At 44.9% G+C, this 19,667-nt stretch overlaps 2 protein-coding genes across 7 annotated transcripts in view; one reads left to right on the plus strand and one right to left on the minus strand.

Annotated features, from left to right (window-relative positions):
- LOC124220916 (protein O-mannosyl-transferase TMTC1-like) overlaps positions 1 to 19,667 on the minus strand; it is a 144,767-nt gene that overhangs the window by 78,710 nt on the left and 46,390 nt on the right. For all 4 annotated transcript variants that reach the window (XM_069137037.1, XM_069137036.1, XM_046630359.2 and 1 more), the window contains exon 3: positions 9,311 to 9,488. In XM_069137037.1, the coding sequence (XP_068993138.1) occupies positions 9,311 to 9,488 (178 nt within the window). The remainder of the gene's footprint in view (positions 1 to 9,310; positions 9,489 to 19,667) is intronic.
- The window catches only part of LOC124220917 (trypsin-1-like), an 89,087-nt gene continuing 84,717 nt past the window's right edge, over positions 15,298 to 19,667 (plus strand). The window contains exons 1-8 of one of the 3 annotated variants that reach the window (XM_069137038.1): positions 15,298 to 15,433; positions 15,497 to 15,597; positions 15,671 to 15,804; positions 15,882 to 16,215; positions 16,308 to 16,644; positions 16,709 to 16,859; positions 16,927 to 17,168; positions 17,241 to 17,435. In XM_069137038.1, coding sequence (XP_068993139.1) covers positions 15,387 to 15,433; positions 15,497 to 15,597; positions 15,671 to 15,804; positions 15,882 to 16,215; positions 16,308 to 16,644; positions 16,709 to 16,859; positions 16,927 to 17,168; positions 17,241 to 17,397 — 1,503 coding nt within the window. In that variant the 5' untranslated portion in view covers positions 15,298 to 15,386 and the 3' untranslated portion in view covers positions 17,398 to 17,435. Of the gene's footprint in view, positions 15,434 to 15,496; positions 15,598 to 15,646; positions 15,805 to 15,881; positions 16,220 to 16,307; positions 16,645 to 16,708; positions 16,860 to 16,926; positions 17,169 to 17,240; positions 17,582 to 19,667 lie in introns of those variants that run through there. The other 2 variants (XM_046630360.1, XM_069137039.1) reach the window with 2 other exon arrangements.

A 19,667-nucleotide genomic window follows, 5' to 3' on the forward strand; every position in this document is an offset into this window, starting at 1 on the left:
TGATTGATATCGGGAGTGGATATACATTATAAAGAATATAAAAGTCCGGCTACTGAATAAAAAATTTCCTGCCCGCCTACCGAAAACGAAGAGCGCCGCAGTGCGAGCTACACGTTTTACGAGAGAGTAAAAAGCTGCTCGCACTCTTTACGCGAAGAAGCAATAATTTTTGTCTATTATACCATTGAATAAATTTTACAAAGACGAACGGGAACTTTGTAGACTAATAGATCCGCCCCACTCTCGTTGCCTATCCGTGGCAGGCTCTGCTTTACACGCGTCTGCAGAGCTGGACGAGTATCCGTTGAACCCCTGCCTCGGTTCCTGGATGATCGGGTAAAAGTTTAAAGCATCGCGTCTCAGCGCTTCTGCAGCAGGGCTGAAGGAGTGGCACTGGCTTTAATCAACTTTTGAAAAGGATAACGAACTTTTCAACGGGGCCGTGGCTAGCGACCCTTTTGTGGTGTGTAATAACGCCCTGGTGCGATGAGGCCGATGGAGAGCTCCGCCACCCTACTCCACACTTCTGTACGCCTGGAAAGAGTCGGAGGCGAGATGCTGGTGCGAATGAGCCGGTAATTACAAGTGGCAAAAAGAAGGAGAATTCCCACTGGACTTGGGAGAGAAGTGAATGAGCTATCGTGCAAGTGCTTCCTAGATATGAAACCTCTGAAGTACCTGGAGTTGCTTTGGCCATGCTTCGCCTACGATTCACCTTCTACGTTCACGGGAATAGAGTTTCTTTCCTCCAACTTCGCGATCTGCGTCGCTTTCGCCGGTGATTTTCATACGTACTATACACGTATGTTTGTATACGCGTTGAAAGGAAGCTGTGCTCCGCGATTCATTGCGTCATTCCTTTGCGTTTATTACAGTTTTTCAAACTGTGTATTCAATTATATGTTCGAAGGCCCCGATGATTTTTCAGCGTGAATACAAGAAAAAGGTAAAATTACAATACCGAACCTGCGAACAAGACTTTAATTAACTCCTGACAGGCAAACATTCAAACCGTATACACCTGTCGTGGCAATGAGTGTAAAAATTACCCAGTGGAAATTAATTTCAAATATCTCAGCTTCTAATAAAGCTAGCGATATTTTTGTTTAAATTAAAGCTCAAACAATTCCGCATACAATGGTTGAGTTATGAAAGTAATTAAGTTGAACTGAACAAGAAACAAAAAGTGAAGGTTGAAGGAGTTTAATCCTTACAGTCTGCTCCAAGACTACAAGATGTGGGAGGGGGGGTTTTATAATTATGGAAGAAAAAGATGTCCTCACATTTTCGTTGCTCATCCAATCCATAAATCTGACAAATACCGGAAGTGCGACTATATCCGGCGATAAACGAATCAACGAAAAAGCATCGGCGGATACTCGAGTCACCAGCCTCTCTTCAATAAGTCGCGACTCGGCAACGGAGGTATAATTTATTCTCGAAGCGACGTAGGCTGGCGTATTTCAATCGAAGTTTCCCGATATCGAAAACAGCCGAAGCAGCGGTTTTCCGTATTGAAAACAATCTATAATCTCGGGCATGAATGTGCGCGCACATGCGGCGAGTTAAAGTTGGCCCGTAGCTAGCGCAGTGAGCTGCAGCGGACTTCTTTCGCGGGCGAACGCCCACGACGCCGGGGACGCCGGGAACTTTCAGCGCTCAGTTCATAAATCAGAAATAAATCACTTTAAATTCGCACTGTTAACTCCGGGAGTCTGCGGCAGTAGCATCAGCGGCAGCGGACCGACTTCGGAGCTCTTTTTCACTCTCTCTCTCTCTCTCTCTCTCCTCACTTCCACCCCCGGGAAGAGCGGAACTAGTATTTAATTATAATAAAAGTCGTAAAAAACAGCGGAGCCCGAGGCTCGTTAACCTGTTACCAAGCCGAGATCCGCGACTCCCTCCGACGAAACCGCGACCCCTTAACAATATAAGAAAGGCGAGTTAATCTTGACCCGGCGAGAGCTGAGCCGGTGGCATCGAAAAGCTGCAAGGGAAAAAACCGACTTGTGGACATCGTAAAAAGTTTTATTTTCTACCCGAGATTTATTCCGAAGACGTTCCACGGTTTGATTTTTACCACCCAACGTGGCTTGAACCTGCAGCAGCTCGTCGCGTAAACGTGACTTTATGCTACACGGTATTTAATTTTATTACAACGTCAATCGGGCTGCAAGCCCCTGTTCGTTCGATATCTTGACCTTTCTGTTTCACTCCTGTGCAAGGTTGTGTCGAAGATAAGATACACGTGCATTAATTACATCGGATAGGAACTTTCATCTATTCCGCGAGTCACAGTGATGTGTGTATGGGTCTAGTCTTCTCTTCTTTTTTGTTTTCTCTTCCTTTTCGTAAAGCTAGCTATATCCAACCGCAGCGAGGAAACCACGCGCTACTCATTTTCGAAATCCGGCGCTTCGCCACCCTCCGGGAATATTTTTTTCAGTCAGGATTGACGAGGCCGCGTGGAGGGCAATCGCAGCTCTCGGAAACTGAAATTTCATCAACGGTACACCCTCTGCAGTTGGCTCGTAAACATCACCGAGGGGTGAAAAACGAATGGCTGAGGGATACCTGTGCGACGGCAATGTGTATACATGTATGTATATTTATATAGGCTACCGATCGCGATCGGGATTGAAGAGTAAATATGAAGGAAGAATTTTTATACGAGTCTCGTGCTAGATGCGGTTTTAAAAACTTATGAGGCGACGAAAATTTTCCTCTCAAAAAATACCAACAACTTTGACGCGGAAATTGAAAAAATATATGCTTGTTATATGTTTACAGGTTTTGAGAATTCGTGGTTAAACGAACATCTCCACGGAGTTTTATCCGCTTTATTTCTCTCTCGTAGGAAAGATTATTTGACGAGGGGAAGAAATAGCCGCTCTGAGATGGCCGGTGTTTTTTAAAGGTAGCCTTTGCGCGATTAAAGCGTACGACGACGGTACGAAGGGTGTAATGAATAAAGTAGGAGCATCGTGTGAACCTGGAAACTTTTTCTACCCACTCCGAAAATAATTGCCTTTAACGGCAAAGGGCCGGGAGCGAAAATCGTGGGTTGAACAAGTGAGTGTCATCAGTCCGCAAAATAGCGGTTAGCGTGTTTTTAGCCGGCGTTTAATCTCGCAGGATCGATTTTTCCTGGGTCGAAACCCGCGCGACCTCCGTTCGGAGTTTCGGCGTTGCGGCGCGCGGCGTCTGCGCGCAATTCAAAACACATTTCAAATCGTGAATTTTCTAGCGCGGTGATTTTTCGTTTCAGTTCACCCAGGAATGCCGCTCGCACGTGTGTCGGGCTTGGTGAAATTCTAACACAAATTCCCCTCGGTAAAACCCCGATTGCCACCCTCGACAACATTTCAGTAATACACGAAAACGTGAAACGTCAAACCGCGGGGGCCATTTCTCCGTTGGACCAGCGTAAGACTCGGGCCATTGAATACGTCACGTAAAATCCAGCGGAAAAAAAACGTATTCTGTTTCAGCTTCAAATATTTTCCGCCGTCTGCGGGACCCGAAACGTTAAATTTGTTGTTTCGCTTCTTACGTTTTTCCCCCATCTATTTATCCATTTTTCTCCGTCATATGTTTTCTTAACCGTCCACTTTGTTTGTGGGAGAAAAAGAATGCCTATATTTTCCGTTTTTTCTTAGCTTCAATGTGGTTTTAGTTCCAATTTTGGAAATTCGCAGACATTCAACGAGTTTTTAAATGACACGCAAGGTACAGCATTTTTAATGCTCGAACAAGAGAGCGCAGGAAAGAAAAAAAATGTCACAAGCAAAAGAGAATAGCGGACAGAGATGTGCGGGTGAAAAAAAAATCATTTTTCACCGAAAATTTCAATGGTATGTAAAAGCTCTTTCCTTTGTTCGAGAAAAAAAAAACAATAACGCCGATGGACGCGTGACATCGAATTGTGAAGCTGTTTAGGATCAACGAACAGATGATGCTTCGTACAAATGATACTATAGCATTCTGTGGACGTGCCGGAATTTCACACAATTCAAAACATATCCCCTGCAGAGTGTGACCCATATCGTACCCCTCGGATGTATCAGCGCATGATTCATTCGTTTCGATGTATCAAAACCGGATTCTGGATTAAAACTAGTTGGACATGAGAACCACGTGCGTGAAATATGATGCGGAAATTGCGTCGCGACGCGTTTTTCACTGATCCATTCGGTCCCTTCTTTCGGTGTTGCTTTTTTTGTTTTTCCCCGACCCCCCTTCAATTTCGCCAAGGGTATCCAAATCGGAGTATACAGGGTGAAGTTCCTTCCCCAATTCAACTTATCAGGGAGTGCGAATCATCTTCGCGATACTCGCCCTGGTTTTCCGCTTCAATTTCCGACGAAGCACACATCATAATCCCAGCAAGTCTTCCGTCGGCGTCACGCTACGTCGTAGGCATCATCTCGACGCACGGGCATTTCGTCAGGATTCAAGTACGTGTAAACCATCACCCTGCTCCGCCTCTGCTCGTAAACCCACTTTCCAAAGCCCCGAGCCAGGCGTCCCGCTGGGGCTCAACGAATCTGCCACAAAACTCATTACATTTTCCGATTGATTAGCCTTTTTCACGCGCCGCTATACCGACCTCCCCAGGCATTGCCGATACACACCGCGTCAGCTACGCAACCTGAAAAGTATCTGATCACAGGCTGATCCTCCTTGAATGATGGAAATTACCAGCTGCGTCTTTTATACCTACCCCAGAATCCATTTCGAACCTCTTCGCGACGGAGGTGTCGGAAATTCGATATTTCATTTGTTTCCGAAAGGTACAAATTCTTAACTTGGTTGCCTTACAAAGTAGGTTTTGATTCCTAACATGAACATCAGGAGATTCATTTTGACCTAAAAGATGTTTTCCAAATTTACCCATATTTAGAAGCATCACTAACGATATCCACGACGTTAAAGCTTCAAACGACTTCAAAATTTGGACGGAAGCTTTACTTCACGCGTTGAACGAGCATCTAAATCTTGGCTGAACACACCGAAAAATAAATCAGTTCAAAATCAGGGCGCTTATTTTGCCTCTAACCTCAACCCGTGAAACGATTTTAAAACAGCGCGCACCGGGAACCTCGTAGCAGAACAGAGCCGGTATATCGAGCCGAAGAATAGATGACTGGGTGGGATAGTGAGGGAGGAATAGAGCCTTATACTCGACGTAGGAAGAGAGCGGAGGCGTTGTTATCGAATAACTCAAGTGTTTACACGCCAATATTGCACTGGAACGCCTCCACCCTTGAAGCCCCGTATTCCGAGATACACCAGGCGCCGAACAATATGCTTCTTCCCCTCAAAGGGCCTGCTTTACAAAGTTCCGACTCCGTCGCTGCAGCTGCCACCGCCCTCGAGGGGAGTGAGAAATGGAAAATTGAAAAGAACCGAGATAATTCGCGTCGCTCTGCGGAAACGGTTGCAAGACTATTTCCACCGACGATTAATTAAATTGTAAACGGCGTCTTCTCACTTCTTATAATTTTCAAAAATTTTCATCTGCATGAAACGAAACGTGAATGGAAAGAGAAAAAAAACCACTTATTTTCCTACAGTCGCCGCTTGGGCGGGGTGAGTTTCATAGACTTTGCGGTTACCCCGAAAGAAATCAGAATTCTTTTCGCCCCGCCCGAGGCCGTCTAACCGAACTGGGCGTTCCGCTGCGGTAAGCGAAGCGAAAGCAAAACAGAAGCGAACTCCGTTTCGTCAGGGGGAGAGAGAAAGGGGGGAAGCTCCAGGACGAGCTGGGAATTTTTCCCCTTCAAAGGTATAAGGTACGTTCCGGCTACCATCAATCAGAAATTATTCCACGTCCTGAATCCGTGGACCTCTGCGCAAGGTTAAATCGAGGAATCGCGTATAATCTCGGAAATCAAAAGGTTCCATATAATCCACCTTGACATATATGTGTAAGCAGCAGCTACCGCAACTTCCCTCTTGGTTAAACTTCACCCTCTGACTAGAAGTTACTATGTATAACACTTTTGACGACCCATAAAAGTAGCTCCGAAAGAACCTGAATTTTTTTTTTCTTCGTTTTCATCATGATCGATTCCCTCCCCCCCCCCCCCCCCCCCCCCACGGGTTGTCAGAAAAGTATTTCTCGTTATGCCGCAACGTTGACCTGCAGTCAGTCAGTTCAATATTTCATTCTATTGTTACGAGAAGGGAGAAGAAAAAAATGTCGTGTATCTGTCGAGGGAAATCTCGAAGCAAATTGCGACCCTAAGGAATTTCTAATTTCCGCAGAAATATCTCGCTGGCATGTTGCGCCGCCTTGTCCCCTTCTCCATAAACTACATTCTCTGAGCATTGGTTGTGCACGGTGATGCAAGTGGGATAGGCAAGGCACCTTCTCGAATTGGCACGCGATCACTGCACAGTAGGAAATACTCAAGAATTCCGTTCACAGTCCACTACCACAGCGCTATTCACGCCTTCGAAAGCCAGACGCCAAGGACCACGCGCCATCTACGCGGCACGTATACATCCCATCGCCAACGTTCCATGAAACATCGAGCATCGAGCATTCCAGCTATGTAATAACGTTGCTACCGCTTTACTCTCCCCATTCAAACTTGAAAATCTCTTTCAACATTATTCCCCTGCACACGGTTTTTGTTCCCTTTCGGCGAGGAGAACGCGTGTTCAACGGACCCTGTGAATAAATATCGGATCCAGACTGGACCAGGAAAAACGGCTCGATGAATACAGAGTTTTTCATAACACTCGATTGATTGAGTAGAAAGAATTGAATTTGTTGAAAAAATTTTTGTACTCTGCCTGTATAAAATTCAAATTCACTAATTCGAAACCAACACGGGATTGAAATTTATTTTACTAATGGCGAGAGGGGACGCTCATTTCCATTTCAATTCCAAATTCTTGTTCTGCGAATAACCGATCTGAATATGTTCATAAAATTCTCTTCGCGATTATCTCCGCAACAGTGCTCGCCGCAATGTATATATGTTCTGATGGTCAGGTAGTCATGATAGATAAAAGAAGTTTGAGCTTTCAGTTTATCATCATATTATCTGTACTTCGTAAGCCCGCGAACCTGTTCTATTTATTCAGTAACGCCTAGTCCGGTACAATGTGATTTTGGTCACAGAACAGACCGTATTCGGAAAATCTGGGGATCGCTCGATTGCAACACACCGAATATGCCGCGATACGGGACGAATTTCAACATAATACCAGCCCGCAGGTCTGCGTACACGCTCGAATGGTGCTCTGTGGCCGATCTATCCTCGCCTATGCTCGCACGCTCGGAAGGGGCGGGCTGGAATCGGGTGTCGCGGGTACGGCGAAACCGCGTATCTGTTATTTCAGAGAGTCGAGAGGACCGCGTGTGCCCGATTATGCGGGATTATATCGCTCGCACGTACCTGACACGGGGCACGAGGCGCGGCGCTTGACGTCGAAACCGCGACAAGCGGCCTTCCACCTCCCGACTAGGGCTGAACCTAGGCGATACCAGCATTCGCTGGCACCGCCCGGATCTACGACTTACTTTCAAATACCCTCGCACAATGGGGGAAGGAGGCCGTGATTGAGCTTGCGGCACGGTTGCGGCCGCGTGGGAAATCCGCCGATATCCTTACACTACGGGTACATCTGCCGTCGAGGTTTTCACCCCACTTCCCGCCACGCGGTGCAAATCCATCCTGCGGGTTCGACCCGCTCGCGTTTCCACCACTCACTCGGCCAATTATGGTTTGACTAGTTTAACGGAACGTCAAAGCCGTCCCGCGAACAGATTCACTCTGATAAGGGTGCGACTCCGATTCTTGTTGAATTGCCCTCGTGAGGTACTGAAACCCAAGGGCTATTCACTCGTTCATATCGAAAACCAATTTTTATTACGTTTACTACAAAATCGTAGCGAGAACCCATAACACCGTTTGAAATTACTTAGAAATTCGTTTAAGCCCGCCTGAAACCGCTTCGAATTGCTTGAAACCACTTTGAAATCGATTTAAACCCCCTTCAAATTAGTACGAAACTGTTTGCAGTCAGTTTTCAAACGCTCCAAATCCGTTAAAATCACTTCCGGTTGAATATCAGTCGAAACTCATAACTCGAATGTTAGTTTGAAACCGTTTGTAGTCATCTCGTAAGCGCCCGAAATCGCTTCGAAATATCTCGAAACTCTTTGAAATGAGTCTCGAACACCTTGTAATTATTTTTGAACTCTTTTAAATGGTTCTTAATCGCGTGTCACTTAATCTGTAAGTGAAGAGCCCCTTCGCTGTAATACTGGTTTTTGTGACAAAAAAGAACAAATTCTTTGTTAGTTAAATCCGTGAAAGCGACTGCCAAGCGAAACAAAGTTGAATGCTTTTATCTAGTGTCATTTTAGAGACGGAAACACGGGTTGTTTCGAATGCTCGTGCGAATATACACGCGCAAGAGGGTGTCATTTTGTGTAGTAAAATATGAGACAGGAATTATACATATATTTCGAGTTGGAGTAGTAATGCGATACTGTATAATCGGCTTTGGAGGATAATAGAGATGAAACTCGTATTTCTGTGAAACTACCTACCACTTTATGCGTAAATCTCATCAAATTCTCTTTTTTTTTTGAGTGGTTATATTTTTCGGAAAGATATTATTTCTTTTCTCTCGATCTTACCGGGGGCCAGTCTTGATACCACTCTGTTTTAAAACCGCTTTAAAGTACGCAATAATATTTTGGTTACGTGCGTAAAATTGCGAGGCGAGCGAAAGCGGAGTGACATAAAACAATTACGTTTTTCTTTTTTTGTTATGCATTCATAAAATTGTCTATTCTTGTTATTCTCTTTTGAATTAGATTTTTTTTTCTTTTTCTCATTCTCTTTTCTTTCTTTTTTCAAATTGAATTCCAAAGCTCGCCGCACTTCCACGGATTTGAATTGAACCGCTCTACTCGTAAGACGAGATCTTCATACGAGAAAAGAGGATGACATCCGGATTACTTCGAAATCACGTATACACGTACACTACTCGTATATTTGAATTTTCCCCTTTGAATATTTTGACGCCAGGGTTTGCACGTCTCGGTTGTACTTTGGGAAATAAAGAAAACGCCCTACAAGGAACGATGAACACGAATACAAAGTGCTGGAGGCAGAGTGAAGGATCCGGTGAAAAATTTCTGATTGCTGATCTTTGTGGGGTTTTCACGTGACATGATCCGTACCCTGCTTTTCTGCCACTTCTTCTCATATTAATATATTCACCTCCTACTGCTTCGACGCTACCCAGCAAAATTAATTCAATTTCATTAAAAAACACTTACCGCTTCCGTGTGGATCGGGTGAGCTGCGAAAAGGAGGCCAGTCAAAGCTGCAAATCCGGGTCGAAGCGAGGCAACGGCGAGACTAACTTTTGTGACGAGGACGCAGGCAGCCGCGTGTAGAGCTACATTCGTCGCGTGAAACCACATCGGCGTGAGACCAGCGGTAAGGTAGTTCAATCTGAAAAAATAGATGTAAAAATAGCGGATAAAAATTGCTCTTCAATTTGCTGGGAAAGAGAAACTGGTCAATCGAGCCGGAATGAAACCAATCGTTGCAACCGTAGGTTGAGTTGACTCGCGACCACTGATCGCTTGGCGGCCATCGGATCGAAAAAATGCACTTTCATTCTGACCGATTGCGATCGATGCTCGAAGTGCGCGAATCCAGACAAGAATTTCACCCGAAGGAAAAAGAACAAGAAAAAAAAAACGCGTATGTATACGTGTGCAATACGCACCCTGAACTGACTATAAAACACGTATACAATGCGAATGTACATTCATGAGATGAAAATGAGCCAGCGAAGAATACTAAGTAAGAATTATGAGAATAGAAATTGTAGCTGCGCGCAAACAAAATCGGCGGAAAGAAGCGCCGAGGGATGAAAGTCGAGATAAGGTATTCCGGCGAGTGGTCAGCAACCGTTTGACCATTCGAGGAACGTCGAAGCCGCTTTTCCTCCGTACCGTGAATCTGTGCAGTCGGAGACTGAATTTCCCTTTGTTAATCCGAAGGAGCGTGCGGTCCGTTGTGGTATTTCCGGTCACCTACGTCTGCGGTTTTCGATGTTTCATATCGGTGGAAGTCCAGCTCGGAGACGATGCCGAACTGCGTCGATTTTCTACGGAGAAAGGAGTCTCGAATCTCAAGCACCGCTGACACCACGGAATCGCGATTTCGGATGATAACGGCAAAAGCTCTCCCTCGGGATCCCGGACCAACTGGACTTTTGGGCACCGTTCCAGGTGCCAACGATCACGCCGAGCCACCGCCGGGACTTCCGGAATCTCGTAACTCACTTAGCCACCGGCTATAACACCCCGATATAACCCCGTTACTCTGAATCATTGGAAGCACGTTCTCCGCCACAAACTGGCCTCGGAGACGCGGAATGATACCCGATGCGCAGTGGGAAGTTTGTGGGAGAATGTCTCGCAGCTATGTGAGCTTTTGTAAATCAACCATCTTCCGATTCTAGACAAAATCCAATTTCTGAACACCTCTTCCGCGGCCTTGACCACTCGAATAGCCTGAAATTCGCCAGCCAGTGTTAAAATTATGAATTACCATAGTTCACGGCTTACGAGTAACGGCAAAAACGGTTACGAAAATATATCGAGCGTCGCTTTGGGGGTGAGAATTAGATATTGCAAACGTTGGCGAGAATGTATTCTAGTCCCGTACTTTGTGGGGGTGGTGGAGGGTTAGGAAGGACATTTATCTGGATAATGGGGTAAGGATATTATTTGAAACTCGTGAGAAGCGAATTGTTCCCCGGAGATTTGAGAAACTTCACAAACACAACTCGTGTTGTTTAAATTACTGACACTTTGAAGGCGAACTCGGGTGCGGAGCAAAGGATTTGAATAAACACGAGCTCCACGCCGGAATGGCGGCTAGCTACATATTGTGCATACGTAGATACCTACCTACGTACGGGCGGCATATGGGAAGGTGGAGGAAATACCGCGAGTTCTGGAAACCGGATGCTGAATTTTGTTGCCCGAGGTAGAACAGCGACTCTTTCCCGTGGCGTGAAATCGAGTTTTAATTTTCGTTTTCTTTTCTTCTCCTTTTTCCTTTCCTTCTTCTTTTCCATCCTCATTCTCCCCCGTGCCGAAGTGACATTAATCGACAATGGCACCTTGTTAATGTCGGCAAGGTTCAGGCCCTGCAGGTTTAATCATTTAATTTCGTTTTTTCCCACCTTCCGCCGCCCCTTGCATTTTATTCCGAGGCCTGAAGATATTCTTTATTACGAGGTAGCATTCAGCTGTTGACGAGCTGCCCCGGGATTGCGACGGGTGTTAAGTAGATGTAAAGAGTTGACTCCTCTCGCAATATATATATTTATTTTTATTTTTTTTTTTCACTCTTTCATGCGATTTTCCTCCCTCTGCCCTCTCTTTCTTCGCTGCCCCCTTGCCCATCCCCCCCCCTCCCCCTTTCTTTTTCCTCCCATTCTCTTTGGAATCCTTTGTTCGCTGACAACAATGTCTAAAAGCAGTGCTGTCAGCCCTAACGTGACCTATAAAATGTTACAACTCTAGGGAAATCTGGGTTGATTGAATTCTTATTATGCAAAAAATAAGAGGAGAAAAGGAAAGAAAAAAAAAACGAAAGAAGAAACGTGAGGAAAAGACGACTTATCTCTGCAGCAGTTGTAAATATATAACAGTTACCGCCGCTGGGAAAAAGAGAGGGAAGAAAAGTTATGTATTTGCAAAAAGTTGATGTTCACTCGCTAATTTCATCGCCACTGTGCGACGACTATCTCGAAATTAAGTGTAGTAATAAAACCTTTATAGAACGTTGACAAATGTTTTATCGTCTCTCCTTAGGCTTCATAAATTACCAACAAAAGGTTTAACGTTCTAGACTCAGTGAGCCTGTACAAGCATCTACGGTTTACAAAAAGAGCGCCGCAGTGGCATCGGGAAAAAGCAGCTCTGAAAGTTCGAGAAGGTGAAATAAAATTTTGCGATCGGCAAACGCAGCTGCCGGAAAGTCGTTGAATCAGACCAGTTTCAAATAATACCTTGACTATTTGCCAGCGACTTTCTCAAAGGCGATTCGCCAAGTACCTAAAACCTCATCTTTAAACATCACTGACTCAAGTGGCCGTCCGGTCCCTTTGACGATGTATTGGATACGCGATGATTATGTATGTACGAGTATAAGCTTGAAAATACGAGCGGATCGAGCTTTTGGTTCTCTTTATACTGGAAACTACTTTCGGTCGGTGATGAAAAGTCTTTCAACGTACAGCAGGAACACTCGAAATCCACTTTCTTGAAATAATGATAACCCTTTCGGTCACGCAATTCAATTTTTTTCGGCAGAGAAGTGAAATTATACGTTACCTATATATTTTTCGACGCTGAATGCGAATCTAATGTCATGAATTTAATAAAACTAAAAACAACTCCTAATATGGGGTGAAAATGGATGTATTTTGAGATAGTACAATTCCAAGCCGAGAATAGGTGCAAACCCTAATATTATCTATATGCACCCCTAAGGAGGGTGAAAACTAACTCTATGCATTCAATTTTGTAAATCTAATGGCCATTCTGAGACCTTTGTTTGTAAAACAATGGATTCCAAGCGTTTTTAGTACACGTTTATTATCAAATTTCTCCGCTATCGAATTACACTCGCGAAAATATGTTTTCTCGGCATATGTTTATTGATAACAATTATAAACAATTATGGATTCGAACGAAGTCCTAACCAATCCAAAGTTTGAGTACACTGAAAGAAATTTTATTGTAATATTTGCTTTTCCCCATACACAAAAGTACAATAAAATATAGCATTTTAGGGACAATCGCAGTACAGTCGTGAAAAGTACAATAGTGAGTAACGAAATGCACAACATTTATAAGAACGTTTCAAAGATCATATAGTAATTCTTGCTTGTCAAGATAATATTAATATATATATAGAAATAGTATAATGTCCCATTATTCTACGAATGCTTATGACTGTACCTCGTTTGTCACTAAAATGCTATGCGGAAAACCAAATATTGCAATAAAATTTCTTTCAGTGTATTTTTACGTGAAAATACAAAAATTTCAGAATTCTTCATGGAATATTAAAAAAATTACAAAAAAAAGAAAAAAAGGGTGCCGTTATAGTGGCTTCTGTGACTAAAAGAGTGAAAGGATGCGTGAGGAAAAGTTGAGCAGCTGAGCAAGACATTCTGACACTCGTGACATCGTGACACTCGTCTTTCACGTCGTTCTTCAAGCTCCTGTTTTTACGCACATCACTCGTTAGTGCAATATCCGGGTGATAATTAACTCCTCGAACGAGACTGCAGCAGTGCAGGTAGTTCGGTACGATTTTTCGAAATCACACCCCTTGGACGATGGCTTTAATCAACCTGGAGCATATTCACTCTCCATGCCTCCCACTTTTTGCTGCTTGTTCCTTTTTTATTACGATGTTTAAAATTTCTCCTGACAGCGCGGGGTCGCGTGACGGCGTAGATACGCATATAACTAATGGTGGGCAAAAGTTTACGCGGTACTTGTAAATTTTCTGATTTATCGGGCTGAGAGTGCCGGGATCCCCTGTTCGCCGAGTTATATCACTCGACCTGGCTCTACATCCCGTGACACGCGCGGGGAAGCAAGCTGAACCGAGTCCCTCAAACATGGTAGGGTGGAATCATCGAGTGGTGATAAATCACAGTCGTGGCCCCTAAATCGGTGGATCCTAAGCAAAGTGAGCTATCGCCGACCAATATTAATCTCAAACAAATTAAATAACAATCGAGCAGCCAGACCGAAGCCCGGCTGCCGAGCGCGAAGGGTTGTATAAGGTCGCTCTGCGGCGAGGGTCAAGAGGGCGCGACGCGCGGCGCAACGAGGGGGGTGGAGGGTGAGGGCGAGCTTCGGCGGCGCATCGGCTATTAATCATCGACCCAGGCAGGGATGCCGCCTTCGCCACCCTTCTCTGCGCCCCGGGGTCTTTGGGTCCATGAGTCCACAGCTGGCAATGAGATTACCCTCGCGATTAGTTCACCTAGCAGCAAAGCTCCGAGCCTCGTTTCCTCCTATCTACCCCGCCGGTGCGTAATAATGCCTATACACGACTATGGATTACCCGTTTCGTGAGTCGCCGTTATTCTTTGATTAAAGCCCCGCTCCATCTATGTCAAGACTTTTCTCCAAACAATTTTCCACCCTTCGTCATCATCGCTGTCTGACTTACTCAGCTTTACACTCAGCTTCTTCCAACAGGAGAAACGTGATTTGCATGAATAAATAAAAAGGTAGGCACATTCTACGTGGTTTTTAACTTGATTCAAGTTCTCTTTGTTAGCTGGACGCTGACAGTATTCATGGCCTTCCTCAGGCACGTAATTAGCAAGGATTGGCTTCCGTATTGTTAAAACTTTACCGTTAGTCCGGTCGCTGATGATGATTACGATATTTCAGGTCATGAAATCATCCAACAAATGAAAGAAGTGACGGGGGTATAGAGCAGTAACCAGACTGTATAGATTGGATTGATAACGACACCGGAATCCTATTCCAAACATGCGAAAATATTGTGACAAAAGTGCGTTATATAGATAGATAGAGCAGGTAACTTTTGCACTCTCTTCAATTGATGTCAAATGCGAGCAATCAGTCTTTATATTATAATTTAACCAGCAAATCATTCCTATAGACTTTTCTTCAGATTGGACATTGAATTGACACAATGACTATAATTTGATATCGGAATTCGATACAAGTTTGTCTTAGCTGGTTAAACCTAAGCGTGTGATAAAAGTAGATCCAATCTCACGTCGAAGAGAGTATCGATTTCGCTTCATTACATTCATTGCTAAGGGTCTATCCAGATAAGTGACGAACGTTTCGTATGGCAAGATAGCATGACATGTGTAATAAATTATCAGCGAATATCTTCGATGCGAGAAAAAAGTTCTCACAAACTTGATACTTATTTCGTATATTAAATCCAGAACCAATGCGACATTTTCAGCGTGACTTTTGATGATTCTGACAAGATGAGACCCGCTAAGCTGTTCAAGGATAAGGAACCAAATATTCCAAAAAATCTGAATCTCTCTTTGCTCACATGATCTTGTATTATCTTTGCCACCTTATCGTATCTCGGCATACGTACTCCAAATATCAAACGCGATTCAGGATCAATAAATACGTTTCATTGTGATTGTGTTGATAGTATTGCTTAGAGGTGACGCTTAGTCCATTTCTGATAAAACACTTTCAACGCCTCTTAGCTCTGCAGCGTCGAACAGAGTCAATTGATGATGATCTTAGAATTTAACACAGCAGTTGGAAGGAATCACTTTGAAGGTGTAGTGTCACGATGGATTGTTACTTTGTCGCGTTGATTATCTGCTTGGTACTTGCGACGTACGTCTATTTCAACCATCTGTAATTCGTTAACACGGTTGGTGATAATAATTTTTTCCGCAGAGTATCCTGCTGCGATATCGTCAAGCTAACTTTTCCAAGTGGATTTCGCTTTGGAGCCGCAACTGCCTCGTACCAGATCGAAGGGGCCTGGAATGTCAGCGGTATTAACAAGTTGATTATTGACACCTGAAATCACTGAACACTTTTCAGTCGATACGTTTTACCATTTTCCAGACAAGGGGGAAAATGTCTGGGACTATTGGACCCACAACTACCCAGGATACATTGCCGATGGCACCAACGGTGACATTGCCTGCGATTCTTACCACAAATACGAAGAGGATGTACAACTCTTGAAATCTGCAGGAGTCAGTTTCGATGACAAATAGTTCGAAGAAACACATTTTCAGGACGCATGATAATACGCTTACACTTGGTTTTTCAGTTAGACTTCTATCGATTTTCCATCAGCTGGTCACGCGTCCTTCCGACCGGCTTTACGAACGTAATTAGCGAGGACGGGCTCCAGTACTACAAAAACTTGACCGCGGAGTTGGTGGCGAACGGCATCGAGCCGATAGTGACGATATATCACTGGGATCATCCCCAAGTCATAGAAGATATGGGAGGATGGACGAACGAGCTGATGGTCGATTGGTTCGTCGATTATGCCAGGGTCTTGTTCGAGGCACTTGGAGATACCGTGAAAAAATGGATTACCATCAACGAACCTCGTAGCTTCTGCCTTCTCGGATACGAAGACACGCAAAAGGCCCCGGGTAGGTGAGAAATATCAGTCGGACGATGATGAACGTAGGTAGTTAATGCTGACGACTAAGTATCTCGAGTCTTCGCTGTTAATTTTTCTTAGGAAAAGTGATTTCTGGCATCGGGGCATACCTCTGCATGCACAACGTCCTGAAGGCGCACGGAAAAACTTATCGAATGTACGACGAAGAGTTTCGGGATGTCCAGCAGGGCGTTATTGGCATGGCATTTTCTCTTATTACGATACAGTCAGCGAACTCTAGTGACACCGTATCGGCCGACGTAGGCTTCCAATTCGAAGTAGGATGGAATACTCATCCCATATACATCGGAGATTATCCGGAGATCATGAAGACCAGGGTGGCCATGATCAGCGAGGCTCAAGGTTACCCAAGGTCCCGACTCCTCGAATTGACGGACGATTGGATCGCCATCATCAAGTGCGTTCACTACGAACTTCCGTAAGTGCCGGAAGATGGTTGACCCATTTTTTCTGTTTCACAGCGGAAGCTCTGATTTTTTTGGTGCGAACCTGTACACGTCGGTACTCGCCTCTCCTGACCCTGACGAGGAACTCGGTATTTACAACTCGGACAGCGGTATCATACTCGAAGCCAATTCGAGCTGGTCACGGGCAGCCTCCAGCTGGTTATACGTAAATCTATTGCGAATCTTGAGCAAGCTAGTATCAATTCCCGATTGTACATTCGTTATCCCCGTAGGTGTATCCTCCAGGATTTGGATACACGCTTCGCCAGATCAGAGACTACTACGACAACCCGCCTGTATGGATAACGGAGAACGGCTACTCGGACAAAGGCGAGTTGGAAGACTACGACAGAATCAGCTACTTCTACGACTACTTGAGGGAACTGCTGATTGCGTTAAAACGAGACGGATGCGACATCCGAGGTTACGCTATTTGGAGTCTGATGGACAATTTCGAGTGGCAAGACGGCATTGCGTGAGTAACAACTCGCTGCTTGATCGTCTTCGTGGTCAGCAACGAGTCTAACGACAATTTTATACCGCCTAGAGACAAATTCGGTATCTACAGCGTGGACTTTGACGATCCCGCCAGAACCAGGTCATCCAAACTGTCAACCGCATGGTGGGCAAGGGTTACTTCCACTCGTAAGCTTCAGGCTGTTCCAACGAACAGTAATGCCCGAATCAAGCTGCCCTGGGAGTGACAGCTTTCACTGTCTTCTTAAATGAGGATTATCAAAAGGTAGAACGGAATTGAAATAACCTTTCAAGAACAGTTCGCCCAAAGAATTTTCCTCCGTTCCTACCTTTGAAACCGTAAATCCACCTGACTTTTCTGTGTACACGTGTATTATGCCTGTGTATAAATGATCATAAACATTCCAGAGAAAGCGGTGTAACAAAATAGATTAGTTCGTCCGTCTTATAACCGTATTGTCTAAATGAAAAGCATTCTTGCATGATAGCAGGGCAGGGTGTGTCTTCCTCTTGTCAGAGACATTTCGAGAAGGCCAAGCTCTCAAAGGATGAAAGCCTGACTTTGTTTAAAGAAAAATTAGATTTCCCTGCCACGTGAATCATTTAATACTGCAGCCCCTCGCAAGCATAAGCACAATATCTTTCGCATCCCCAACCACCGAGGCAAACATAAAAATGTTTGACATAGCTGCTGAATGGTGCGTAAGTCCTCGACGTAATGGCGCGCGTGTCTGGCACTAGTCAAATAAATTAAATTCGGTCAGCCACTTGTGGACTCTCTTTCTCGGTACACACTCGAGTTTACACACTAAACTCGATGAGCTGCGAGGCTTGTGTACCTCCAATTTACCGGGCATGTGTTGGAACAAGCACCACTGGCCTAGGAAATCTCGTGAGTTGAAAAAACTGCGCTGTTTATGGCCTGTTGTTGGCGGAGGTAGAGCGAGGATCTTGGTTGTTTCATACTATGTGTTAAACATTTTTTTTTCCGCGCCAACATCGACCGCGACAGCATCGTTCACCAGATGATGATAATTGGCCCATTTTGCGCAGATTCGTTGAATTCTCTCTTCACGGTTGCCACCACATGGGGGCTCGTTTCAACCACATCGCTAACGAAGGGTTAATCCTATTGTACATTGACGCGTCGAGGTTAGTGCGTGACGAAGCCGCGTTTACCGCCGGTACCTAACTCCGAACGGAGAGGAACTCGACGAATATTGCCCATAAAGAGTAGCTCGAACCGTTCGATATACACCTACCCTAACACCGCGCGATTCAACCCCTGCAGCTTATAAATCCCATTCATTCTTATCCAAGCTCGTTTCAGCTCGGGGGCGAGAGGACTGTAAGTCGAGTAGTTGTCGGATGAAAACTTCCTGAATATGAATGACGCGAACGTAGTTCACTTCATTTTTTTCTTCACTCTTTCCGCCTGTAACATTCTACATCCGGATCGATGTGGAATAACTGAGAAAAAATTCGATTTCTCATGATTTTCATTTCTTCACCGAACTGCTTATCCACAAGCTCATTTCCCGAAAAACGTGTCCTAATAGTTGGACTCGATAAGCATGTTTGGTGAGTTTGTATCATTCGAGAAAATGGTTTCAGGTGTTTATTGAGCGGTTGAAAGTATCATTCATTTGGAACGAAGAATTAATTCGCGAGAACAAAGAGAGAGTGAGAGAACGAGAACCGTAATAAAGATTGATGGAGAATTAATCCTAGAATAAATAGAATGGAGGGAAAATGACGAAACGCACAAAACGCGGATATGCGACAAAAAGAGATCAAAAAAAAAAAAAAAAAAAAATGAATAAATAAACCAGAAAGAAAGAGAAAATACCCGTAATCGAAAAACATAAAACCGCGAAATGAGGGCTCATCTCACGTGTTCTTACAACAGCCTCTAGGCGACCCTCGATACAGGCACTAGTCCAAATATAGTCGGCACACATATATATATAAGGAGTTTTCTTGTTACGTCTGACCCTTCTATTTCCAGGGGGTATTTCTTCTCCCCTGGCTCCCTTCCTTTTCCTCTTTTCATCGCATCACGTTGTCGAGTGGAACGATCCCTGAACGGCGCTGCGACCGGGACACGAAAAGTGGGCGGTGGTTGGTAGGCTGACAAAAATGGTGGCGAGGCTATTCCGTTGACTACGAGCTTAAAGCACACACAGGACTCTCTCCCGCCCTCTCCATCTCCATAACGGGACACGCGGGCTTACAAAGCTTAAGTGATCCCCACAATAGCGAGCGGCGCGAAAACGAGTCAGCGGTTATCCCGCGGCGGCCGGCCGGCCGGCCATAACGCGGCCGTACCGGCAAATCGACCACCCTTAAGTGGGTCGCCACCCGTCCGCAAAACACGGAAACGCGGGTGAAATCCACGCGTCCCAAACGAAAAAAGGGGGGTAAATGGCGAAAAAAAGCAGCATTGCGCCTCCGGCCCCGCGAGTCCCCAGCATCGTTCTCTTGATAATGCGGTGAA

The sequence above is a fragment of the Neodiprion pinetum genome, chromosome 6 (assembly GCF_021155775.2).
Source record: "Neodiprion pinetum isolate iyNeoPine1 chromosome 6, iyNeoPine1.2, whole genome shotgun sequence".
Classification (NCBI taxonomy): Eukaryota; Metazoa; Arthropoda; class Insecta; order Hymenoptera; family Diprionidae; genus Neodiprion; species Neodiprion pinetum.